The following is a 23,794-nucleotide window of genomic DNA, read 5'->3' as shown; positions in this document are numbered from 1 at the left end:
GCGGGAGATAACTTGTCTCACTTGGTCAGAGACTAACCGTGAGCATGTCTCCCTATAGGAGTTATTTAATTGGGTGTTTTCTGAATTTGGCTTTTGCTTTATATTCTGCTTTACATCAGCATTTCTGTTTTCAGAATGAGATACCTGGTTCTCTCTTCACTCGAATGCTTCACCCAGTCCAGCCTCTTCCTTTCTCACGCACCAATTCTCCTCCAGGGCAGGGAACCTACAAAACCAGATTGGGTGACATCCTAATTCCTAATTCACCCACAAAGATGAAGATTATGAATTTGGGGAGAGATGGATGACCTGACTCGTCTCCTTATAACTCTTCTACATTTTTCCTTTAATTCTCTTTATCAGAAGTTTATTTTATTTCACACAATAACTTTCTCAATATTTAGAAGTGATTATTGTAAAAACAAAGGAAGTTTTCTTCTTCCAAAATGAAAAATTAAATTGCTCCCTCCCTTCTTAGAGCATTTCTTTGAGATATTTACCTAGCATTTGGAAATCTGTCCCTTTGATGTACACGTAAAAATTTTTTTCTTGGCATCCTTGTAGCCCAAGAATGTTTTAATTAAGTGTTCCAGAACCATCTCTTTGAAATGTAAATATCAAGGGAGATAAGAACCCCATCTTCTCATCCTGAGTATTCTGCCTACAGCTCTTACTTTAAGCATTAACTATGTGCTTCTCAAAGACATATGAAAAGTCATATTATTCTTTCATCCAAAAGCAATTAGATTTCCTAGATGAATTTGTGATGACCGCTGGGGGAAAGCACATGAAAACAGTGTTTATAAATCCTTTTACATGGCAAGTTATTGTTTACTTTGAGAACAGGTGTGTCGGGGATTTCATTTTCCAGGATTATATATCATTTACATGCTATTCTATGTAAGCTTATTTAGTCATATTGGTGTGAATTATGTACATTTCTGGATGACTTTGTCCCATCAAACAAAAATGTTAATGTTTAAAGGTGGCCATGTACTCTTACATATATTCACAAAACATCCCATTAATACTGTAGTTGAAGATCTTTGTCGAAAGTCAAAACCCATTTTAGTAATTTAGAGATTCTAAAAATGCCATTTTCTTCCTTGTTTGTAAGAAATGTCCAGCTGTAGCTTTAGAGTGTATTTAGTACATTACATTAACAACAGTTATTAGCATACGTTTTTGAGATCTCAAAAAATAAAACTGTCTTTATTGTAGCTCTTCTTAGCAAGTTTTTCAGCACAGTAAAGTGAAGCCTGTTTTTGTTGTGAGAATCTCAACGGGCCTCAGCAGAGCACAACAAACATAGCTAGGAGTTCCTGAGAGAAGATGTTTTTCTGTCTCACAGCCATTATTACTATAGAATCATCTAGAGTCCAGCTTTAGGACACTTCTTGTCCTCCTTGAGCAAATTGCCAGTTCTGTCTGTGGTAGACATTAGTTAACCAATCCTCAATGGTAAGCGCTGGTAGATGTGCTTTGTTTTGCATTGGTAAGCATGACATCCCTCATAAACTTCAAGATAGTATCTAACGCTGCTTGGTAGCTAATTAGGTATTATCAGGATAAGTGGGCATTAGAACTGGACCGTCCTGCATAATCAACAGCATCCAAAGACAATCACTAAAATTATGGGGTTCCAACTACCGGTCAGAAGACTGGGATTTGACTCTTATCTCTGGACTCCGGAGGAGTCAAGATATCATGGATTGCTCTACGGTCACTAACTGATAGTTTTTTTTTTTTTTTTTTTTTTTTAAAGTGTTAGCATTTAATTGGCCTCCCTGAGTGGCTTCAAGCCACCAGAACACAGGCACCTCCAACACCCTTTATCTTCTCTTCAGCTCTTCTGCTGAAAAATTTGGCTTTCACAATGACAGGCTGCTTAGGGAGCTTTCCCTTCCCCAGAACTTTGTAGTAGCCCGATCGCACGACATCGATGATGGGAGCAACTCCAGTCTTGTTCTTGGCAGCGTTGACCCGAGTCTGCTCACTGACCAGCGTCCACAGTTTATCCAGATTGACAGTCGGGCAGAAGCTCTGGTTCCTCTTTAAGTGGTAATGCCTCATCCCAACTTTCCCGAAGTAACCTGGATGATATTTGTCGAAGTTGATCCTGTGATGATGCATGCCTCCAGCGTTCCCGCGTCCTCCTGGATGCTTGCGGTGTTTACCGATGCGGCCATGGCCGTGGCTCACGTGGCCCCGGAGTTTCCGGGTCTTCCTCAGTCTGGATGGCATGGCGGTGGCAGAAAGGAAAGAGGGCTAACTGATAGTTTTTTGACTCTACTTCCAGGACTCCAAAACCTTGTAAAATTATTATCTAGCAGGAGACTTTCTGGTAAAGAATAAGGATAAACCATTGTCTCTTGAGACAGGAAAATGACCCTCAGAAAGGTGCCTGTACCTGAGAACTTAGAAATAAGATGAAGCATGTGCAAAGTGTAAGGGGCACAATGGACGCTTTGGCCATTGTCCGTCCATGGTCACCCTCTGAGAATATGCTGTCTTCCACTCTGGAGCCCACTCTGCCAATCTCGTACACTTCACTGCCTCATGGGAATTCTTCCTCTTAAAAAGTCTTTACGTTCTTTCATTGGAGTAAGTTTTCTTATATATACAGTAATGTATTTACTAAACAGTTCTGTGCAGAAATTATATACTATATATATTATATACTAGGCACATTTTCTTTTTTTTTTTTTTTTTTTTTTTTTTTTTTTTTTTTTTTTGCAGCTTCTTTATTAACCAATGGTATACAGAGGGGAATCCCACATCACACCCTGACCAAAAGCAACGTGGGGACCAAAGGGTTATTTCATCTTCAACCTTACAGAACACAGTTCATCACTGAGGGAGGTCATGACTGGAGCCCCAGCAGGAACTAAAAAGGGTTTCTCTTCAGCTCACACTCTTCCATCCTCCAGATCTACTGGCCAAGGGAGGCACAACCCACTGTGGGCTCAATTAGCAATCAAGAACCAATCACAGACCAAGCTGATCAAGGCAATGCTTCAACTGAGCTTCCTTCTTCCCAGGCAACTCTACTTTATGGCAAATTGTTATCCATTAACTGAAGGGGTGGAGACAAGGCGGAGACAGGAAGATTCCTGGGGGCGGGGTTCACTGTCTAGCCAGGCTACCCTACTCAGTAGCTCTCCAGGTCAGTGAGAGACACTGCCTCAGAAAACAACAGAAGAAACTACCCTTGAAGTGACCTCCGGCCTTCACATGAACTTGCACACAGGTCATATGCATCAGCTTACATGCATGTACTCACGTGAACACATGAATGCATTTGCACACACACACCAAGTACACATTCTAGAACAGAGTTTTTAATTCTTTAACCCTATGTTAAGCTAATTAAATAATGAAAGATTATGTTACTGCCTAGAAAAGACATGGTTTCCAATTTTTTTTTTAAAGTTCTTTTTTTTTTCTTGCTGATTTTTTTATTAATTAATTAATTTAATTATTAAAGATTTCTGCCTCTTCCCCGCCACCACCTCCCATTCCCTCCCCCTCCCCCAATCAATTCTTCCTTCCTCCTCAGCCCAAAGAGCAAGCAGGTTTCTCTGCCCTGTGGGAGGTCCAAGGACCACCCACCTCCATCCAGGTCTATTAAGGTGAGCATCCAAACTACCTGGGCTCCCACAAAGCCATTACATGCAATAGGATCAAGAACCCATTGCCATTGTTCTTCAGTTCTCAGTAGTCCTCAGTGTCCATTATGTTCAGCGAGACCGGTTTTGTCCCATGCTTTTTCAGTCCCCGGCCAGCTGGCCTTGGTGAGTTCCCGATAGAACATCCCCATTGCCTCAGTGTGTGGGTGCACCCCTCGCCGTCCTGAGTTCCTTGCTCGTGCTCACTCTCCTTCTGCTCCTCCTTTGGATCGTGAGACTTCAGTCCAGTGCTCCAATGTTGGTCTCTGTCTCTGTCTTCTTTCATCGTACTAGGCACATTTTCATCAGTATAAACTTTGCCTATTGATAGAGTACTTCCATTTATAATGTTTTGTATATCAAAAAGCTTTGAACTTGACCAGGCTATCCATTAATCATCTCGGGAAAAAGTCCCATTTAAAAGGAGAAAGAAAAAATTTTCACACAGTGGCACTGAGTAGACAGAACTCTTCATCCACCCAGCTCCACAGAGCCACATCTGAGCTCTTCGTCAACCCAACTCCATACCTGGGACTTAGGAGACACCTCACCGACTTCTTACTCTGACAGGTCACACTGCCAAGGAAGACACAACTAGAGCTGTCCCACATACAGCCGGCATTTGAGTAACAGGTCTGTGCCATCAGGGATGGCAGAAATAGGTACTGTCGTCATAATATCCAGGTAACTAAGGACCCGTTTAAAAAATATGCCAAAATGAGTTAAAAATCAAGGGTACAAGGCCATGGTAACAAACTGTATCCATGTGACTCAATTACAGAAATATTAAGATATGATTCAAAACCCTTTTCGCAACCTGCAGAGCCCTGAGATCATCCTGCAAAACGCATACCAAAAACTACAAAGTTAAACAGGGAACGCTTGGCATAATGGCATCATACAAATCCAACTGGGAAGGTCATGATTATTTATTTTGACAGAAAAGAATCAGATCCTTTGCGTACACATTTAGTCTCACTGTAACAAAGCAACTTGCACGTTTTCCTTTTTTATTTTCTCTTTCCCTCACTCCCTCCAATCCCTCCCACATACCCTCACTCTGATTCAAATTCATGACCTATTTCCCACTAATTAGTTCCTGCATATTTATATATGCATATATACATTAAATATAACCTGTTGAGTCCATATCCAAAACCTGTATGTTTTCAGGGCTGACTATTTGGTATCAGATAATCAAGTGATATGCTCTTCCTTAGGAAAGATTATTCTCTCTCTCGCTCGCTCTGTCTTTCTCTGTCTCTCTGTCTCTGTCTCTCTGTCTCTCTGTCTCTCTCTCTCTCTGCATTCTTCAGTTGCCTGCAGTTCTTTATGTATGACTGAAGCTTCATGGGCTTTCCCCTTGTCCATTTTGGCATATTCATTGGTGTCATCCTAGTTCAATAAATGTCTGAACAGTCATGCTGGTGAGACTCCGTGGGTGTAACTTTTAGTGTTTAAAACTGAGCATCTTTTCTACCCTTTCTAGTATGGTGGCGCACGCCTTTAATCCCAGCACTCGGGAGGCAGAGGCAGGCGGATCTCTGTGAGTTTGAGACCAGCCTGGTCTACAGAGCTAGTTCCAGGACAGGCTCCAAAGCCACAGAGAAACCCTGTCTCGAAAAACCAAAAAAAAAAAAAAAATTAATTAGAGAATATCAATTCTAAATAAAATCTTCTTGGTTCTTCTTCATTCTCCTAGAGTAGCAGGACTTGGATGCATCATTAGGAGAGAATTTTAGCTTAAAAGTGCCATCTTAAAGTGCAAGGATGTCCACTAAACATCACAATTAAACATGCCAAAAGAGAAGCCATGTTTTCAAAATGGCCATTTAACCCACCCACACATTTCAAACCCATTCTTTTGTTGACCTTCTGTACCCCATTTTTATACTCTTTTCCTTTTTATTAAATAAGAGAAAGTAGAGAGCCGGGCGGTGGTGGCACACACCTTTAATCCCAGCACTTGGGAGGTAGAGGCAGGCAGATCTCTGTGAGTTCGAGACCAGCCTGGTCTCAAGAGCTAGTTCCAGGACAGGCACCAAAGCTACAGAGAAACCCTATCTCGAAAAACCAAAAGAGAGAGAGAGAGAGAGAGAGAGAGAGAGAGAGAGAGAGAGAAAGTAGAGAGTTACATGTTGATAAATGCCAACTGTCTGCATTCACTTAAAGACACAGTATAATCTCTGAGCCTGAAACAGAAAAGAGACGGGGGAAAAGGCTAGAATTCTGCACCTAGCACGCTCCAGCCTCAGCAGAATGAGCCCTCCAGGGGGGTTTCTTTTTCCCATGGAGCATTGTAGTAGTGTTGATTCACACACTTTTTGGGACAAGAAGGAATAAAAATAACTTTAGCAAAGTAGAGAAACTTTTCCCATTGGATTTTGCTTGAAGTATTTCTTACCCCAAATAAACTGAGAACTGTGCTGTTTCAAGACTTCATTGTAGATACTAAGATGCTATGTAGGCTGCTGGGAGAAAGGCATCAGTGCGCTGTCTTACTATATGCCACAGTTCTGACCTGTGAGGCGGCATGTGCCCACTGGGGAAATAGTAGCACGACTAGAGAGGGTGTCCAACTGCTTTCTCCCTGGATGGGAGGCCTGCTCCACAGGAGAGAAATGTCACGCCAGATACTGGGAGTATGTTTTAAGGCCTATGGCCAGGAAAGTCATACAGAGGCCAAAGGGTGGGATCAGCTGTTGTTTTTTTTTCTAAATTGTCACGTTGTCAGACTACCTTCTAAATATTTATGTTTATCCCATAGACTGGGGCTGTTCTCAAGCTTGGACAGAGAACCTCCTGTTCTGTAGTAGACAGCAGTCAATGTAGATAATCACAACTGATGCTGAGACTACATGGTTGCATTAATCAAGCCCCCATCACCAAAGCTTGGAGAAGGCCTTGGAAGAAGAATGACCAGAAGAGTCAGAAGTGGAAGGTGTGTGGGGAGATGCTGTCTTCTGGACCTGGTGTGCCTGGGGAAAGCAGGAGCTCATGGGAGTTGTGGTTATTTGCGTAAGATCAAGTCAGGCAAAACTCCCATACTGATGGGGAAGAGCTCCCTAGCTCTTCTTTGGGGATTTAGATGCTATAAGGTTGCTCCATACTTCAGTGAATGGCCCCATACCTGTGCATTTATAAGAAACACTTACGGTGCTTAATGTATTATTAAAAAAAAGAAAGAAAAGGAGGAGGAGGAGGAGGAGGAGGAGGAGGAGGAGGAGGAGGAGGAGGAGGAGGAGGAAAGAAGAGGAGGAGAAGGAAGAAGAAATGATGTTGGGAAGCAGACATGCATGCAATACCTGTTGGGAAGCTTGAGAGGAGGAACTGTGGAGGAATATAACCATATTTCATGGTATACATGCATGAAGCTCTCAAGAAAAAAATTTAAGCAGTGTTTCATTGTCTTTAAACCGAAGAGGTCATAATTGTAAGCCTTAAACACTTATAAAACAAGTAACGAGACAGAACAGATTCCTATAGGAAGAATTTGCAGTAACGTTGTATTAAAAATAAACAAATAAAAATTTGTCTTTATATGGCAAATGCATATGAACACACATATGTAAAGTGCTGCATAAGTGGGAGTCTCCTGAGGAAAACTGCGACAGAAATGTAGCTTGTCTTGTGAACCATGTGGCTTGTGTTTCCTGACACCAAGTTTTCTTTCTCGCCTGCCTCTCTTGTTAAGCATTCTTTCGGTTTCAGACCCCCATGTTTAAACACAGTTAAAAATCTCCCACTGTGTTTTCACAATGGCTTCAGAACTGAATGTGTTCTGTCTGACCTAAAGAACATTTAACATTTCTGAATCCAAACAGTTAAAAATCTCCCAAGTCCCCACAAAATGAGTATATACACATGTCCACACATATTCACGTTTATTTCATTCTATCTTCTATAATTCTAGCCCAAAGACCAAAAAGCCAATGATATTTTATTCTTAAAAACTGGGAGATTTATCATAGTTGTCTCTGAAGGCCAATGCATGCTCAATCTATGTAGTAGCTGTCTCTTTAAGGGAAGTCAACAACATATGAGCCTTACTATTTGTTGCCCTAGGTAGGACCAGAGCCCTGCCTAATAAGCAGGTTCCACAGCACCACTAAAGACACATGGGATACTGTGAAGTGGAAAAAGGAGACATTCATGGAGCCATTTTGGAAAAACAAAAAGGTCCAGTGATTCCCCTATACCAAATTTATCTTCAGGGTGCTAACATGAGGTTGAAGTTTAAATAGAGTGCCAGCGCATACCTGAGCAGTTCCTGTGGAGGGCTAGCCCACCCACCTATCACCACTGCCTCACTTTCAATTCCTCAGAAAACTGGCCCGCCAAATCAGCACTGTGTGAAATGTTTCCTGTTCAGATAAACGCCTCCTTGGCTAGCCCAGGGCTTCCAAGCCTTTCCTTCTCCCAGGAGACTCTTGGGAAAATTCCAGTTTCTTGGATTTCCATGTTTCAGTAGTCCAACAAGCAAAGGGAAGGGCACATAAGTCTCTACTTTAGAGTAAATTTATTTCTGCCAGGACAGTTATATGCTTTGAAGGAATTCCTTCATTTCTGCTGACTGGAAAGTCTGATAGACAAGGGAACAAACTAAGGAGGTGGACTTTGGAGCAGGGAGGGAAGCAGGGAGGGAAGGACGGAGGGAAGAAAAAGTTGGGTGGGTAGAGAAGAGCTTGGGCAGAGTTGAGGAGAAGAAAGAATATGATCAAAACAAACTGTATGAAAACCTTTTCAATAAAAAATTAATTTTGAAGACTGCAGGCTTTGGGGGGGGACCCTACAGAGGGGTCTCACTGTGAGAATTGGAGCCGGTCATTCACTTCCAAGCTGAGAGATAAGGGAGAAAAGGGTAAAGGGGCAAAGAACGAGGTTGAAGAGTTACTTCAGAGCCCCAAATGGACCTTTGTTTGTCAGGAGCGATAAAGAAGGGTGAGTGGTGAGGGAAAGAATGTCAGGTGATTGATAACATCTCCACAGCCAGCCCCTTACAGGGAGCCTGCAGGGGGGTAGTGGCAGGAATCTAGGGAAATAGGTTACTGCAGTCCTGGAATCTTGATGACTATGGTTCGGGGAAAACCGCCAGAACTTTTCAAAATGGTGGTTACAGCTAACACTGACTACATTTCCTGCTTTGTTCCTATAAAAAGTTAGATTTCCAATCTCAACTGTGCCCACATACTTACTCTGTAGAACTTATACTAACCTGTGTGGCCAAGGTTTTCTCACTTACTTGTTTCCTTCAAGATTTTTTTCTTTTTTGAGGTTATTCTGAATGGGAGCGATTTTCCTGATTTTCCTGTCAGTATGCTTGTTCTTTGTATATAAGAAAGCTGCTAACGTTTTATAATTTTTATATTCTGCCATTTTGTTGAAGGTTTCAGTCAGTTCCGGGAGTTTCCTGATGGTGTCTATAAAGCGTTGCTTGCTTTTTGTTTCACGCGTTTTTGCGTTATTGTTCTAGGTAAAACTCCACACACTGTATTGAACAGGAGTAGAAGGAGTGGACAGCCTCATCCGCTTCTTTATTGTAGTGTCGATGCTTTGAATTGTCCCATTTAGTTAACAGGGAGCTCATACAACCTTAATTGAGATAGTTCCTTCTGTCTGTGTGTCCTAGCTTCTCCAAGACTTTTTATCATTAAAAAAAAAATGTTGGATTTTGTCAAAATCCTTTTCTGTATCTATTTAGATGACCATGTGATTTGATATTTTTGAGGTAGCCTTAAATTCAGTTGTCAAGTATTTGATTGCAAATTTTTGCATCACTGTTCATCAGAGGCACCAGCTGCCATTTTATTTCATTTATTTTGCTTTGAAAATGAGCTTTCATTTTGAATGATCCTCCTGCCCACTTCTCTTTGCTCTCCCTTTCACTTTGTCCTACTGCCTTCTCCTCCTTCCCTGGAGTCTCTTCCTGTTTTCAGTAACAGGGCCCTTTTTTCTGGTTTCCTGCGCTTTCCCCTTATTTATTCCAAACAGGGATCCGCACATTTGACAGTCATAGGCTAAGATGTACATGTAAGAAAATATGCATCATATTTGTCTGTCCGAGCCTGTGTTAGCACAATATGTTTTCCAAATTTCAGTTTTCTTTTTGAAGGAATACAATCCCATTGTATATATGAATCATATTTACATTATGTATCCATCTGTTGATAGACATCTATGACCTACTTTTTTATTTTTTGCAGCTTTATCTGGTTTTGCGATTAGCATAATAATGGCTTTGTTAAAAGAATCTGGTAATGTTCCTTCCGTGGTACTTTGAAATGGTTTCAGAAACATCGGTGTTTGCAATTCTTTAAAGATCTAATGGGATTTCCAATTGGGTGGACACTTTCTAATTGAAGTGGTTGTTCTGTTTTATTTTTAATTCAGCCTCATTGCTTATTATGAATCAATTTCAATTGTTTATCTCATCTATGTTTAATTTTGCAACTGAAAGTTCATTAACTTTCTTAGGTTTAAAATGCATTGGAATACAGGACTTTAAGTCCTAATGGTTTTGATTTCACTAGTTTCTGTTGTAATGTCACCATTTTCATCTCTAATTTTATTAATTTGGGTCCCCTCTCTTTCATTTTTCTAGTTTGGCTGGGGGTTGTCAAACTTACTTATCTTTTCAAAGAATGAATTCTTTGGTTCATTGATTTTTTTCTATTGTTTTCATTTCATTAATTTTTGCCCTAATCTTAATTATTTCGATGAACTGATTTTAGGTTTTCTTGTTCTTGTTTTTCTAAGACTGCAAGTTTCACTGTTAGGGTCTTTATCAGAGATCTCTCTCTTTCTCTTACTCCCCACCCCCTCTCAATGCAGGCACGTGTAGGGATAAACTTCTTTTTTTGGTGTGCTTGCACCATGTCCCATAGGCTGTTATATCTTGTGTTCTCAATTTCATTTGATGCATTGTATTCAGATAGAATACCAAAATAATATTTGAATTTTCCTCTATTGGTGAAAACCTGCTTTGTGTTCCATTATGTAATCTACTTTTAGAGAACGTTCCGGGGCTGCTAAGATGACTGTACTGTGCAGTGTTTAATGCTTTTTAGGTTTGTTTCATCTACAGGTATTTAACGCAAATGTTCCTCTGTTATATTTTCTTTTTCCTTTTTTTGTTTTGTTTGTTTCAAGACAGGGTTTCTCTGTATAACAGCCCTAGTTGTCCTGGAACTCACTCTGTAGACCAGGCTGACCTCAAACTCACAGAGATCTGTCTATCTCTGCCTCCTGAGTGTTGGGGTTAGAAGTTGTGCCACCACTGCCTGGCTAGAGTACACCCACTTTTATTTTCTGAGGTTATCATGCATCTTTACATCCAGTATTGTTTGTTTTATGAAGCTGGGAGCCCTGATATTCAAAGCGTATAAGTATTCAATTTCTATTTTCCTTTGATTGTTTCCCCTGCATCTTTTTAAAACTAACTTAAAAAAGAGATTAATAGTTTTTAATTATGTGTGAATGTGTCTGCGTGTAAGTATGTGCATGCGAGTGCACATGCCATGTAGACCGGAAAAAGGTATTGGATCTGCTGAAGCAGGAGTTACAGGTGAGTTGTAAGCTGAGCCACCTGGCGTGCGTCCTGGGAACTGAACTCCAGTCCTCTAAAGAGCAGTAAACATTCTTTACTTCTGTGTCATCTCTCCAGACCCATTTTCTGACAAGTTTTGTTTTGACATCCATTTTTTTGATGTATAAGAGAACAGTGAGCCCACCCTGATCTATTTACTTGGAACGCCCTTCTCCATCATTTGACTCTTACGCTTGGGCCACTGTTTACCTGTTCAATTCATTCCAGCGCCTCCACTGTCCTAATTCATAAGCCTCAGAAAAGTTTCTGAAGATCCAGCTCCAGTGGATCCAACACCCACTGCGACAATAATCCGGGAGCAGATTTATAATGTGCTGAATGGCATCCACCACAAGAAGTTACATGAATTTCTGCTGCCACAGAACCAAACAAAGTAAAAAAAAAAAAAAAAAAAAAATCAATGCTTTTACCAAATAACACAGGGGGAAACATCAGGTATGTGGGGTACAACAGAACAGAAAGGTCTCTGCTGTGGGTTTCCGATGCAATCTTGTATCCGTTTGGCTTTAGGGTTGGTGGAAACTAGTGGTCTGATAAGTTTAACAATGCATTCCAGAAGTTTTACCCAACATCCACAAACTTAGATCAGATATAGGGACTGGGACTAGATGGTCATTATGTGGGCCAAAGGTAGCCCACGATGATCTGGCTCCTGGTCTGTAGCATGCCACCTCCCCACAACTCATGAAGTTCCAGCAAGTTAATCAGTTTTCACAATCTTCCACACAGATGTGGTCTTGAGAAAAGTGCAGTTCACACTGCAGTCAGAAAGTTAACGCTGTTGTGTCTCTCTTCGGAAACAAGTTTTCTTCTCGGAGATTCTACTCTAAGTTATCACACCCTTTCTAGCCCATCAAACGACTCACCAGATAAAGACATAACAACAAATGAAACCATATATTGCAGCCCCTGTAAACTCAGATGCAAAAAGAAAATTTCAGCAAAATTTTTTTTAAAATATTTTATTTATTTATTATGTATACAATATTCGGTCTGTGTGTATGCCTGCAGACCAGAAGAGGGCACCAGACCTCATTATAGATGGTTGAGAGTCACCATGTGGTTGCTGGGAATTGAACTCAGGACCTTTGGAAGAGCAGGCAGTGCTCTTAACCTCTGAGCCATCTCTCCAGCCCTCAGCAAAATTTTTGTAAAGTGGATTGAAGAATTCAATGAAAACACACAACATACTAACATCCGTGGAGAACAAGAAGGCAGTCCTAAGAGATAAGTTTATACACCTAAATGCTTACATTTTAAAAAAGAAAGATCTCTCAAATAAAGAGCTTAATTATGCACCTTAAAAAAAAAAAGAACAAACCATACCACCAAACCACTAGACGGGGAAATAATTAAGATCAGAGCAAAAATTAATGAAATAGAAATTGAAAAATGGTGAGTGTAACAGAGTCAGTTCTTTGAAAATATAAACAAGATTGATAAACTCCTAAGCAATTAATAAAATTCAAGATGAAAAGGGAGATAGTCCAGTATATGAAATTCAGAAAATCATAGGGTCATGTTGAACACCTTTATTCTACTAAATTGGAAAATCTAGAAGGAATGGATATGTTTCTAAATGCATATGACCTACTGCAACTAAAACAAGATAAAATAAATAATTTAAACAGATCTATACCAAGGAAGAGATTGGAGCAGCTATAAAAAGGCTTCAACCAAAAGTTATTCAGGGCCAGATGGGGTCACTGCAGAATTCTGTAAGTTCAAAGAAGCAATACCAGTACTTCTCAAACTCTTCTGTCGGATATAAGAGGGAGGAAGGCTGCTTCCAAGTCTCTTTTTATTAAAGCAAGAGGGGGTAGGAGCTCATGAGGCATTGTGGATAGCTGATTGCTTCTGGGAGAAGAGTCAGTTTTCCTTCAGGTTATGGCTCCTGGTGGTCGGCCATGTTGTAGTGGATATCTCCATGCAGACAATGAGTTTATGAACAGCACAATTTGGACTCAGGAGATTATAAAAAACAAGAGGCATGAAGTTGGAAGCGGGTAGAGAGGAGGGAATTGAATATTAGGAGATGTTAAAGAGAGGAGTGTGGAGGTAGATAACAAAATATATTATTTGCATGTAAGATATTTTCAAAATTAATAAAAATGTTGTTTAAAATGAATACCAAAATATCACTAACAATAAATGCTGCCATGGATGTGGCAAAAGATAAACTCTTTTATACCATTTTAAAATGGTAGGAATGTAAACTAATATAGCCACACTGGAGATCAGTATCGAGTTTCCTTAAAAAAATAAAAATGAGGGTTAAAGAGATGGCTCGGTGGTCAAAAGAACTGGTTGCTTTTCCGGAGAATCCAAGTTTGATTCTTAAGCCCCACATAGTGGCTCATATCTGTCTACAACTACAGTCCTCAGGGATCTGATGCCCTCTTCTGGCTTCCATGGGCACCAGGCATGCAGGTGGTAAACAGGCATATATGCAGGCAAAACACTCAGACACATAAATAAATAAAATTAAATTTAAAAAAGCTAAAGATAAAACTATTACATGACCTAACTATAGCACTCTTGAACATATACTCACAGAACTCTTTATTTATTATGTATACAGTGTTCTGTCTGGATGCTTGCAGGCCAGAAGAGGACACCAGTTCTCATTACAGATGGCTGTGAGCCACCATGTGGTTGCTGGGAATTGAACTCAGGACCTCTGGATGAGCAGTCAGTGCTCTTAACCTCTGAGCCATGTCTCCAGCCCCCTACTCACAGAACTCTATACTGCATGATAGGGATACTTGAATAATCTTGTTCATTGCTGCCCTGCTCACAATAGCTAGGAAAGGGAACCAGCTTAGATGGACATCAACTGATGAATAGATAATAAAAATGTGGTACACGGTGGCTGGAGAGATGGCTCAGAGGTTAAAAGCACTGGTTGTTCTTCCAAAGGTCCTGAATTCAACTCCAGCACCCACATGGTAGCTCACAACCATCTGTAGTAAGATCTGTTGTCCTCTTCTGGTGTGCAAGCATACATGTAGGCAGAACAACATAATAAATAAGTTAATCTTAAAAAAAAAGAAAATGCGGCACATATACACAAAGAATTTTTCAGCTGTCAGAAAAATGAAATACCCTGGGAAATGGATGGAATTGAAACCTGGATCCATAAAGACAAGTGACATATTTTTTCTCACACGGGGATCTTAGTTTCAATTCTTTAGTTACATTTCTTTAACCAGAAGTATGTGTAAAATCCAGGAAACAAAGGGAACATGACTGGTCAGTGGTGGCACACACCTTTAATCCCAGCACTTGAGGGCAGAGGCAGGTGGATCTCAGTGAGTTCGAGGCCAGCCTGGTCTACAGAGCTAGTTCCAGGACAGCTAGAGCTACAGTTTAGAAACCCGGTCTTGAAAACTCAAAAAAAGCGAGGTAGGCATGGTGGAGCATTGCCTTAAATGAGTGGGGAACATAAACTATAAAAGGTAAAAGGCAAATAAAGAGGGAGAATACTGTAAGTGGAAGGGATGTGGGCAGAGGCAGACTGGGGAGATGAGAATGCTTGGGGGAGGTTAACTTTGATTAAGGGAGAATAAAGAAACAATATTAAAACTGCTGTCTTGTAACCCAAATAGACTCTACGGCAGACAGATTGAAAGGTGCTACCCTGAATGGCTGGATGACCCTGCTATAAGAAGCAGTGGGTTATTAAACATAGATCCTACTCCCACGTATAAAATACTCCACAGACTCCACAGCGGCGGGTCATGGAGGCACCCAATAGCCCAAAATAATATAAGTTTTTGTCAGGCCTATTGGCTGCCCACCAGAACTAGATGATAAGGTTATACTACAGAAGATGACATATGCCTTGGTTATAAGATATGAAGAAAGAAAAAACAAAGAAACAAACAAAAAACCACCAAAGATTAGAGAAAGCAAGCTTGAGCTGGGAACTTTTTCTGCCTATTCTGCCTTCTTTTGCTGTGATAAAACACTGACCAAAGTCAATTTATGGGGGACCTGGAGAGACGGCTCAGAGGTTAAGAGCACTGACTGCTCTTCCAAAGGTCCTGAGTTCAATTCCCGGCAACTACATGGTGGCTCACGGCCATCTGTAATGAGATCTGGTGCCCTCTTCTGGCCTGCAGGCATACATGCCAGAACACTATATGCATAATAAATAAATCTTTAAAAAAAAATTTATGGGAACAAAGGGTATATTTCAGCTTAGAGATCAGTTTTTTTTGGCTTATGAGTCACAGCCCATCACTGAGGGAAGCCAGGGCAGGAACTCTGGGTAAGAACTGACACAGAGACCATGGAGAAACACCGCTCGCCATGGCCGCTAAACCTGCTTTCTTATCCAACCCAGACTGACCTGCCCTGATGGTGTATATGCACAACTGGCTAGGAACAAATTTAATTAACAAAACCAACTAATTTTAAATTAAATTAATTTTAAAAACCAATTAATTTTTAAAAATCTAAAAGTATTTCTACCATATGGCCCAGCTATAATGCTATTTGGTGTATACCTGAAGCACTTCAAGCCAACAAACCACAGAAATAATTATATATTCATGTTTATTGCTATACTATTTAAAATATCTGAGAAATGCAAGCAATCGGGAACGCCATCAACAAACGAATGAAATGAAATTGTGGTACATACACATAATGGGGCTTTAGTTGACTATGCAGAGTAACAAAATGGTAGTTCAGATAATAATGGAGGTGGAAATCATGTTAAACAAAAAAAGCTAAACTCAGGACAACTCATAGAGCATATTTTCTCTCATATGAAAACCCTAAATTTAAAAGTGTGTGCATATATAATAGAGTATAGAGTTATGCAATGTGGTACACACCAGTTATCAGTTGGTAAGGGAGGTGGATTGTGTGCTTAAAGCCAGTATAAGGTATGCAGCAGTTCTAGGCTAGCAAGTCATACAGGAATGTCCATTTCAAGCAAGAAAAGACAAGGTAAAAACTTGAAGATATTGGTGATGAATGGCAATTTTTTGATAGGACTCCCAGGGCAATGAAGTGAAATAGACAAATGGAATTATAAAAATGAAGCTGCTTCTTCCCAGAAAAGTAACCAACCACCGAAAATAAGATATAACATACAGCCAGGTGGTGGTGGTGTACAACTTTAATCCTAGCACTTGGGAGAAGGGGACAGAGGCAAGCGGATCTCTGTGAATTCAAGGCCAGCCTGATGTAAAGAGTAAGTTAAAGGACAGGCTCCAAAGCAACAGAGAAACTCTGTTTCAAAAAAGAAAAAGAAAAGATATGACCACACTGCAATTTCTAATTGGTCTTAATAATAAAAACCCTGAGTCAGATATAGGGGTAAATGCTGAAAGATCAGAGAAGTAGAGCAGCCAGCCACTTGTTCTTAACTCTATAAAATCCTCAGACTTAATGGGCAATCCTGTCTCTAGGATTGAATGCCTTGAGCTCCTGTCTCCTTCCACCTTATATTCCTCTCTCCAGCCATATCATTCCTATCTCTACCTCCCTAGTAATGGGATTAAAGGTGTAAACTCTGTTTCTCTTTTAAACAGATTCAATCTTGTGTAGCCTAGGGTGGCCTTGAACTCACAGAGATCTGTCTGTCTGTGCATCCCAAGTGCTGGAATTAAAGGTGTGCACCACCACTGCCTGACCTCTCTGGCTAACTAGAGTGGCTAGCTCCACACTCCGATCTACAGGCAAACTTTAGTTGTTACAGCACAAACACAATTATCAGCACGTATAACCTACAAAACAAAAAGCACGTGACAACAAAACATGAAGTCCATCTTGCTTTGGCTAACTACTTCTTGGTGTGGGTCCTGTCCTGGAGTATGGTTGATAATATTTAGTGGCACACCACTGGAGAAAACAGATTTTCCCTCTCCCAGAAGGCAACAATTACAAAAAGCTTCTTAGTTCAGGAGAGGATGTTGCGTCCACTTCCCCTTCTTCATGCTAGGATTTTTGTCTGCTTTGAACTTGTGCCAACCCTATGCATGCTGTCAGTCTCTGTGGTTCCTACGTGTATCAACCTTGTGAGTCTGGAAGACACTGTTTCCTTGGAGTCATCCGCCACCTCCGGCTCTAACAATCCTTCTGTCCTCATCCACATAGATCCTTGAGTCTCACTCTTGTCTTATTGTTTGTCTTGACCTCTGTTTTCTAATTGTTTTACTTTTGTGGGGAGGGGAGAGGGAGGAAGAAAATGACAACATAAAGTTGAGCAGGGATGATTGAGGAGGAGTTGGTAGAGGAAAACTATGGTCAAAATATACTGAATACAAATTTTTTAGATTAAAAACAACAACAACAAAAACTCATGAAATAAAGGTAAAGACAAAGAGGGAACATTGTGCTGGAGAGGTGTTCTTGATAAAAGTCTCATTTTAAGTGACTTAAATGACAATAAAGAACTGTCTAGTTTTTTTAAGATAGAGCATACAATAAAAGATACAGTTATGATTATTCATTAGGTCAGGGATTGATACCTAGAATTTAATAAGGAACACAAAAGGTTAACATGAACAACACAAACAATCCAATTAAACATGAAATACTTCTCAAAAGAAGATATTCAGATGGATAAAAAGTATATTTAAGAATGTTCAGTCTCCTAAACATCAGGTAATTACAAACAAAATTGAAAATATAAAGAGACATCATTATCACTTCAGTTAAATGATTATGGTTAAAATATAAAAATTAACAAATGCCGGCAAGCAGGCAGAGAAAAGGGACCTTTTATATACTGATTGAAATCTAGGCTTTATGGAAAAAAGTATGAGCAGGATGGTGGCGTCACAGGCCTTTACTCTCAGCACTCTGAAGGCAGAGGCAGGAGGATCTGAGTTTGAGGCCAGTCTGGTCTACAGAGCAAGTTCCGGGAGTCAGGGCTGTAATACAAAGAAACAACAAAACCCTGTGGCGATATTTTGTTTGTGCTGTAACAAATAAGGCTTGCATGAGGATCAGAGTGCAGAGCTAGCCACTAGTTAGCCCTAGAGGCCAGGCAGTGGTGGTGCATACCTTTAATCCCAGCACTCAGCAGACAGAGGCAGTAAGATCTCTGTGGAGGTCAACCTGGTCTACACTAGATTGATCCAGTCTCAAAAAAAAAAAAAAAAAAAAAAACAGAGCCAGGTCACAGTGGCTCACACCTTTAATCCCAGTACTTGGGAGTCACATGCGTTTATCCCAACACTAGGGAGGTGGACACAAGAAGGGCTATAACTGGGTGGAAAGAGGAATAAGGCAGGAAGATACAGGAGCTGGAGGCATTTAGTCTGAGGACTTGTAGAGACAGAATAGCCCATTTGGTCTGAGGATTTTGTAGAGGTAAGAACTAATGGCTGGCTGCTTTGCTTCTCTGATCTTTCAGCATTTACTCCAATTCTGACTCTGGGTTTTTATTATTAAGACCAATTAGAATTCTCCAAACAAAACCCCCAAACAGAAAATCATACAAACAAACTGAAAAACTAGTATGGAGATTCTTCATAAAGCTGTAAGTAGAAATACCATAAAATCCAGTAATTCCACAGCTGGGCAAAAAGGAGATGAAGTACCAAAGACATATGCATTCCCACTTGTAATGCAGCACAATGTTCAATATCCAAACTAGAGAATTTTTCCACATATCCTTCATAAATCCAGATTACAAAGAATACAATTCTGTTCTTTTGAGTAGCATGGGTAAAACTTGTTATAAATGTTGTGATAAAAGTAAAATAGCACAGTTCCCCAAGGGGCCTGTGTGCCACAAGAGGCAGAAAGTGCCAGGCCGGGAGCTGCGTGGAGGGTGAGAGGCAAGAGATAAAGCAGCCAGTCCCACGAGGAACTGCAACCACAGTTGGTGAGAGACAGACAGATGGGCATGCCATGCAGACAAAGTGGGTATTTATTTAGTGGGTTATGGAAGGGAAAAGGAAGGAGGAGAAGGGGAGAAAAGGGAAGAGCAGAAAAAGAGAGAGAAAGAGAAATGGGGGAGAGGAGAAGTGGGGAGAAGGGAGAGAGGCAGAAGCTGCCTCTTTGGGAGAGAGACAGAAAAGGAAGAGACTTGGGCTGCAAGCAGGAAGGAAGATCTGCTTGCCTCAGTGAACAGAGAAGGGAGTGGGTGGGGCTTGTCTCTTAAAGGGACAGGACAGACCATTATAGTCCCATCTCTTCTATATAATAAAAAGGCAGGAGGTTAGGCACAACAGGTTAAAGGAATTGGGATGGCAGATTCTCAAGACTGCTTCCTGCTTATTTGTGGGTGTTGTCTTGGGGGGGTAAGAACCTGAGAAATCTGGGTGCTGGTCACATCCTGGGGTAGCTGGTCTCTTTGCTCCTGTCCAGTGTTGGTGGTATGGAAATGTCTGGTGTCCCTTATACCTGTTTAAGGTAATGGCAGAACAGAGGACAAAGTTAAGTTTAGGAAAAAAAAATTAGGACCAGGGAATTGAGAGGGATGTATCTGACCTGTTTAAGGTGGATCCTTCAATTCAGCTCCCTGGAACTCACAAGAATTCTTTGGGTTTGTGAAAACATAAGTTTTTAAAAAGCAGCATATTTATATCAGAATGACTGTGACAGGTATTTTTGCATAATGAAAAGTATCTTTATGACTATGAAAGGCAGCATGAGAGAGAAATTTGATAGCTTGTATTTGTCCTCACACTTTTATAACTTGCAGGTACACACCTTAATAATTTGTATTTGTATTTTGCTGGAATTTGTTTGGTGAGGTTGTCCTTTTAAGTTGACAAAACTTCTCAGCTGTCAAAATGCATCAGAGATCTTGGAGAAGGACAAAATTTTACTTGAGTTACTGATTTAAAAACGACAGAGAACGTCCTTGCTTGGCACCCAGAGCTACTCTTCAGGGTCCTCCATGGTCGCTGAAGGTCACATTTGCCTTTTGCTGTTTAGCACAGGGTCTGCCAGGCTCCAGAATATCCTGTGGGCTAAGAAATCTGTAGGAAGACAAGCCTACCTTGACCTGAGCAGCTAGGCTGTCAATTCCAGTGATTCGGTCCATGTCTGGAAATTTTCAGTTTAGATGAAAGGCAGTTTTGCCCAGTGGTCAGCACTTGGCAGTTGAAATGAATTGAGGATAGTTGTTGTTGTGTGCCCATTTGTCTTCTGTCTTCTTTGGAGGAAATAGAGTGCTGCTGCTAGAAGCCAACCTGCCTCTTTTTGTTATGAAAAGTTTTTTGAATAATTAAATATTTAAATACCATATTCCCCAGGTCTCTGAGCAGTTGGGTGCTGTTTATGAGGTATAGCTACAGTATAGAATTTGTCTGGAGAGCTGGGTCTGAGATTGACTGTACTGGCTCTCAACTTAACCGGTAAGATTTACACTCATAAAAAGACAGAAAGGGGGCTGGAGAGATGGCTCAGTGGTTAAGAGCATTGCTTGCTCTTCCAAAGGTCCTGAGTTCAATTCCCAGCAACCACATGGTGGCTCACAACCATCTGTAACGAGGTCTGGTGCCCTCTTCTGGCCTGAAAGCATACACACAGACAGAACACTGTATAATAATAATATAATAATAATAATAATGAGTAAAAAGACAGAAAGAAGAAAAAAATGCTTACAATAGGAGGTTAACGGCAGAATTGCCAATAGGAAGAACAGCCTAATATATTTTAAATCAGGGTTGGATTACATATAGAGTATTTTTATAAGAGGCTTAAAAGTACATACCAATTTAAAACATGAAACTTATTGCTTTCTTAGTCTGGAACAAGATATAATGGGCAGACAATTATAACATTTAACAGTAAACATAGGTATATTTAAGTTACATGTGTGCACACACACACAGAGTGAACAGGAATTGGGCAAAGTGGATGCTCTTGGTGGGCCCTAACAAAGGCATGCCACTAAACAAAACACACATGTAACAGAGTTAGCAAGAGGAATTTAAAGACAAAAGCATAAGTAAACCGGGGGACCAGGTAGGGTATATCTTATTAAAGATGGCAGGAATTGCCGGGCGGTGGTGGCACACGCCTTTAATCCCAGCACTTGGGAGACAGAGGCAGGCAGATCTCTGTGAGTTCGAGACCAGCCTGGTCTACAAGAGCTAGTTCCAGGACAGGCTCCAAAACCACAGAGAAACCCTGTCTCGAAAAAGCAAAAAAAAAAAAAAAAAAAAAAAAAAAAAAAAAAAAAGATGGCAGGAATTGGTCACCTCACCTGGCCATCAGTTTAGATGGCAGTAAGGTCACCTGACCTCAGTCAAAATGGCAGCAGTCACATGTTGTATGGAAAAGCCACATTTTTTGAGCTGTTGGAGTTTTACCTAGAGGCGTGATATTCCCTGTTGCCGAGCCACCATGCCACAAAGCCACGGCGGGGAGCAAAGACTGAAACTGAAAACAGCTGTCTCATGGATCTGACCAATCTTGTCAGCAGCAGTGGTAGGGACAGTTTGAGGAAAAGCAGAGTTGGCAGGACACCAGCAGGGCATAGTTTGAGGGTTTATACCATAGCTGAAAATGTGAAAACCCATGAAAAACACCACAGGGCCTATAGAAGAGCATCCTCTCTATATAAGTGGGGTGTTAAAGCCTGACTGGTTCAGGTCCAGGCGACTTGAAATCCAAAGAGACTAGAGGCTGCTCCAAGTTTTCTCTCATGGAGGGGACCACTTATGAGTGGTCCAAAAGAAAAGAAAGGGAGAAAGAAAATCTGAGGGACCCTGGGCCCCCCAAATCGAATGCATGGCACAGTGTGTGCAGTGCTAGTACAGGAGGACCAACCCTGATCTGTCCAGTCACAATTTTAGCTTTGGAAAGCAACCAGAGATGAATGTCAGTGAAGGGCTCAACCTAGCCATGAAGGCTGTGGTTGGGGGCTGGAATGGGAAAACTCACCACCAAAGCTGCTGGTATGTGTAGAGGTCAGCATTCAGGCAAATAGAATGCAGAGCTATTGTAAAGAATCCTGGTTGCAGAGACCAGGTGGGTGAGAGGGAACATAGAGAGCCTGGCCAAGTCACAAGGCACCAATGTAATGGTAAAAATAAAACGCTGCAGGTCCTCAAGTGGCAGCAGGTGGGCAGTGGGCACGAGACCATGGCAGGCCACAAAGGCAGTGAGTCCCAGGCAGGGAGCCCCCAGGTAACCCATGGGCCATGAGGGCCAGCAGGTCCTAGGCAAGGAGCCTAGGCAGGGAGCCACATTGTTGTGAGAGACCAAGATAGATAGGCATGCCAAGCAGAGAAAGTGGATATTTATTTAGTGGGTTATGGAAGAGAAGAGAAAAAGGGAGAAGGGGAGAGGGGGGAAGAGCAGAGAGAGGCAAAGAGAGAGAAAGATAAAGAGAGTGGGGGAAAGGAGAAGTGGGGAGAAAGGAAAGACAGAAGCTGCCTCTTTGGGAGAGAGATGGAAAAGGGAGAAACTCAGGCTGCAAGCAGGAAGGAAGATCTGCCCGCCTCACTGGACTAGTGGTTACTTAAGACTAGGAAGGCAGAGTGTGTGGAAAGAAGTTCAGGTTGGGGTACTAAAGCATAGTTGGAGTGGAGGAAATACTTCTCTAACAAGTAGGGTAACTATAGAATAAAATATACAATGTATCTCAGATGTCTAGAAAGAGTGCACAAAATTGGCATTGTTTGAGATAAAAATTCTTTGTTTTTTTGTTTTTTTAATTTATTAGAGTTTTTAAAAAATATCAATCCAAATTCCCATTCCTTCCCCTCCTCCCATTCCCTCCACGTACCCTCCTACCCCACCTCCCTCTAATCATAAGAGTGGGTAAGGCTCTTTGCTTTGTGGAAGGTCTAAGGCCCTCCTTATTACATCTAGGCTGAGCAAGGTATACATCGAAAGAGAATAGGATCAAAATTCTTATTGTCTTGATCTGAGTACTTAATTTTGTGTGAGGGGGTGTTGGGGTATGTATGTGTTGTATTAGTATGTGTGTGTGTGTGTTTGTGTGTGTATGCGTGTCTGTGTGTAGAACAGTCTCCCTAATCCTTGACCTGATTTGTACATTGTGTACATGTATTGGATTACCATAATATACTCCATAAATATGTATGAATATGTTTGAATTTACAAAAAGCTGGGTGTGGTGGTACATGACTGTAACCACAATACATATGAGGATAGTATTGGAGGTCAGCCAGTGTTACACAGTGAGGCAATAATTTTGCACACATAGAAAAGAGAGAGGAAGAGAGACAGGCAGAGAGGGAGTGAGGGTGGGGAAGGTGGGGGCAGGCATGGTGATGCACCCATGCAATCCTAGTAATAGAGATATTGAGATAGAGGATTGGAAACTAGAGCCTAGCCTGTACAATAGAGTAAGACTTTGTATAAGGTACAAAATCATATTATGATTTACAAATGTAACTTAGAATAATTAAAGTTTAACATATGCACCTCAAATCTATCTATCTCTATCTATCATCTATCTATCTATCTATCTATCTATCTATCTATCTATCTATCTATCTATCATCTATCATCTATCTATTGTGCATTGATGTTTTGCCATGAGTGTTGAGTCCCCTGGAAATTACAGTTG

General features: G+C 41.0%; 1 protein-coding gene across 1 annotated transcript; it reads right to left on the bottom strand.

The window, feature by feature from the left end:
- Positions 1 to 1,764: 1,764 nt before the first annotated feature.
- LOC130867944 (60S ribosomal protein L27a) lies at positions 1,765 to 2,262 on the bottom strand. Its single transcript, XM_057760167.1, has one exon. It carries the CDS (start codon positions 2,242 to 2,244, stop codon positions 1,798 to 1,800), a length of 447 nt encoding a protein of 148 aa, XP_057616150.1. The 5' UTR covers positions 2,245 to 2,262; the 3' UTR covers positions 1,765 to 1,797.
- Positions 2,263 to 23,794: the final 21,532 nt, after the last annotated feature.

The sequence above is a fragment of the Chionomys nivalis genome, chromosome X (assembly GCF_950005125.1).
Source record: "Chionomys nivalis chromosome X, mChiNiv1.1, whole genome shotgun sequence".
NCBI lineage: Eukaryota > Metazoa > Chordata > Mammalia > Rodentia > Cricetidae > Chionomys > Chionomys nivalis.
Note: the sequence above shows the minus strand (reverse complement) of the source record. Positions and strands in the feature narration are given on the sequence as shown.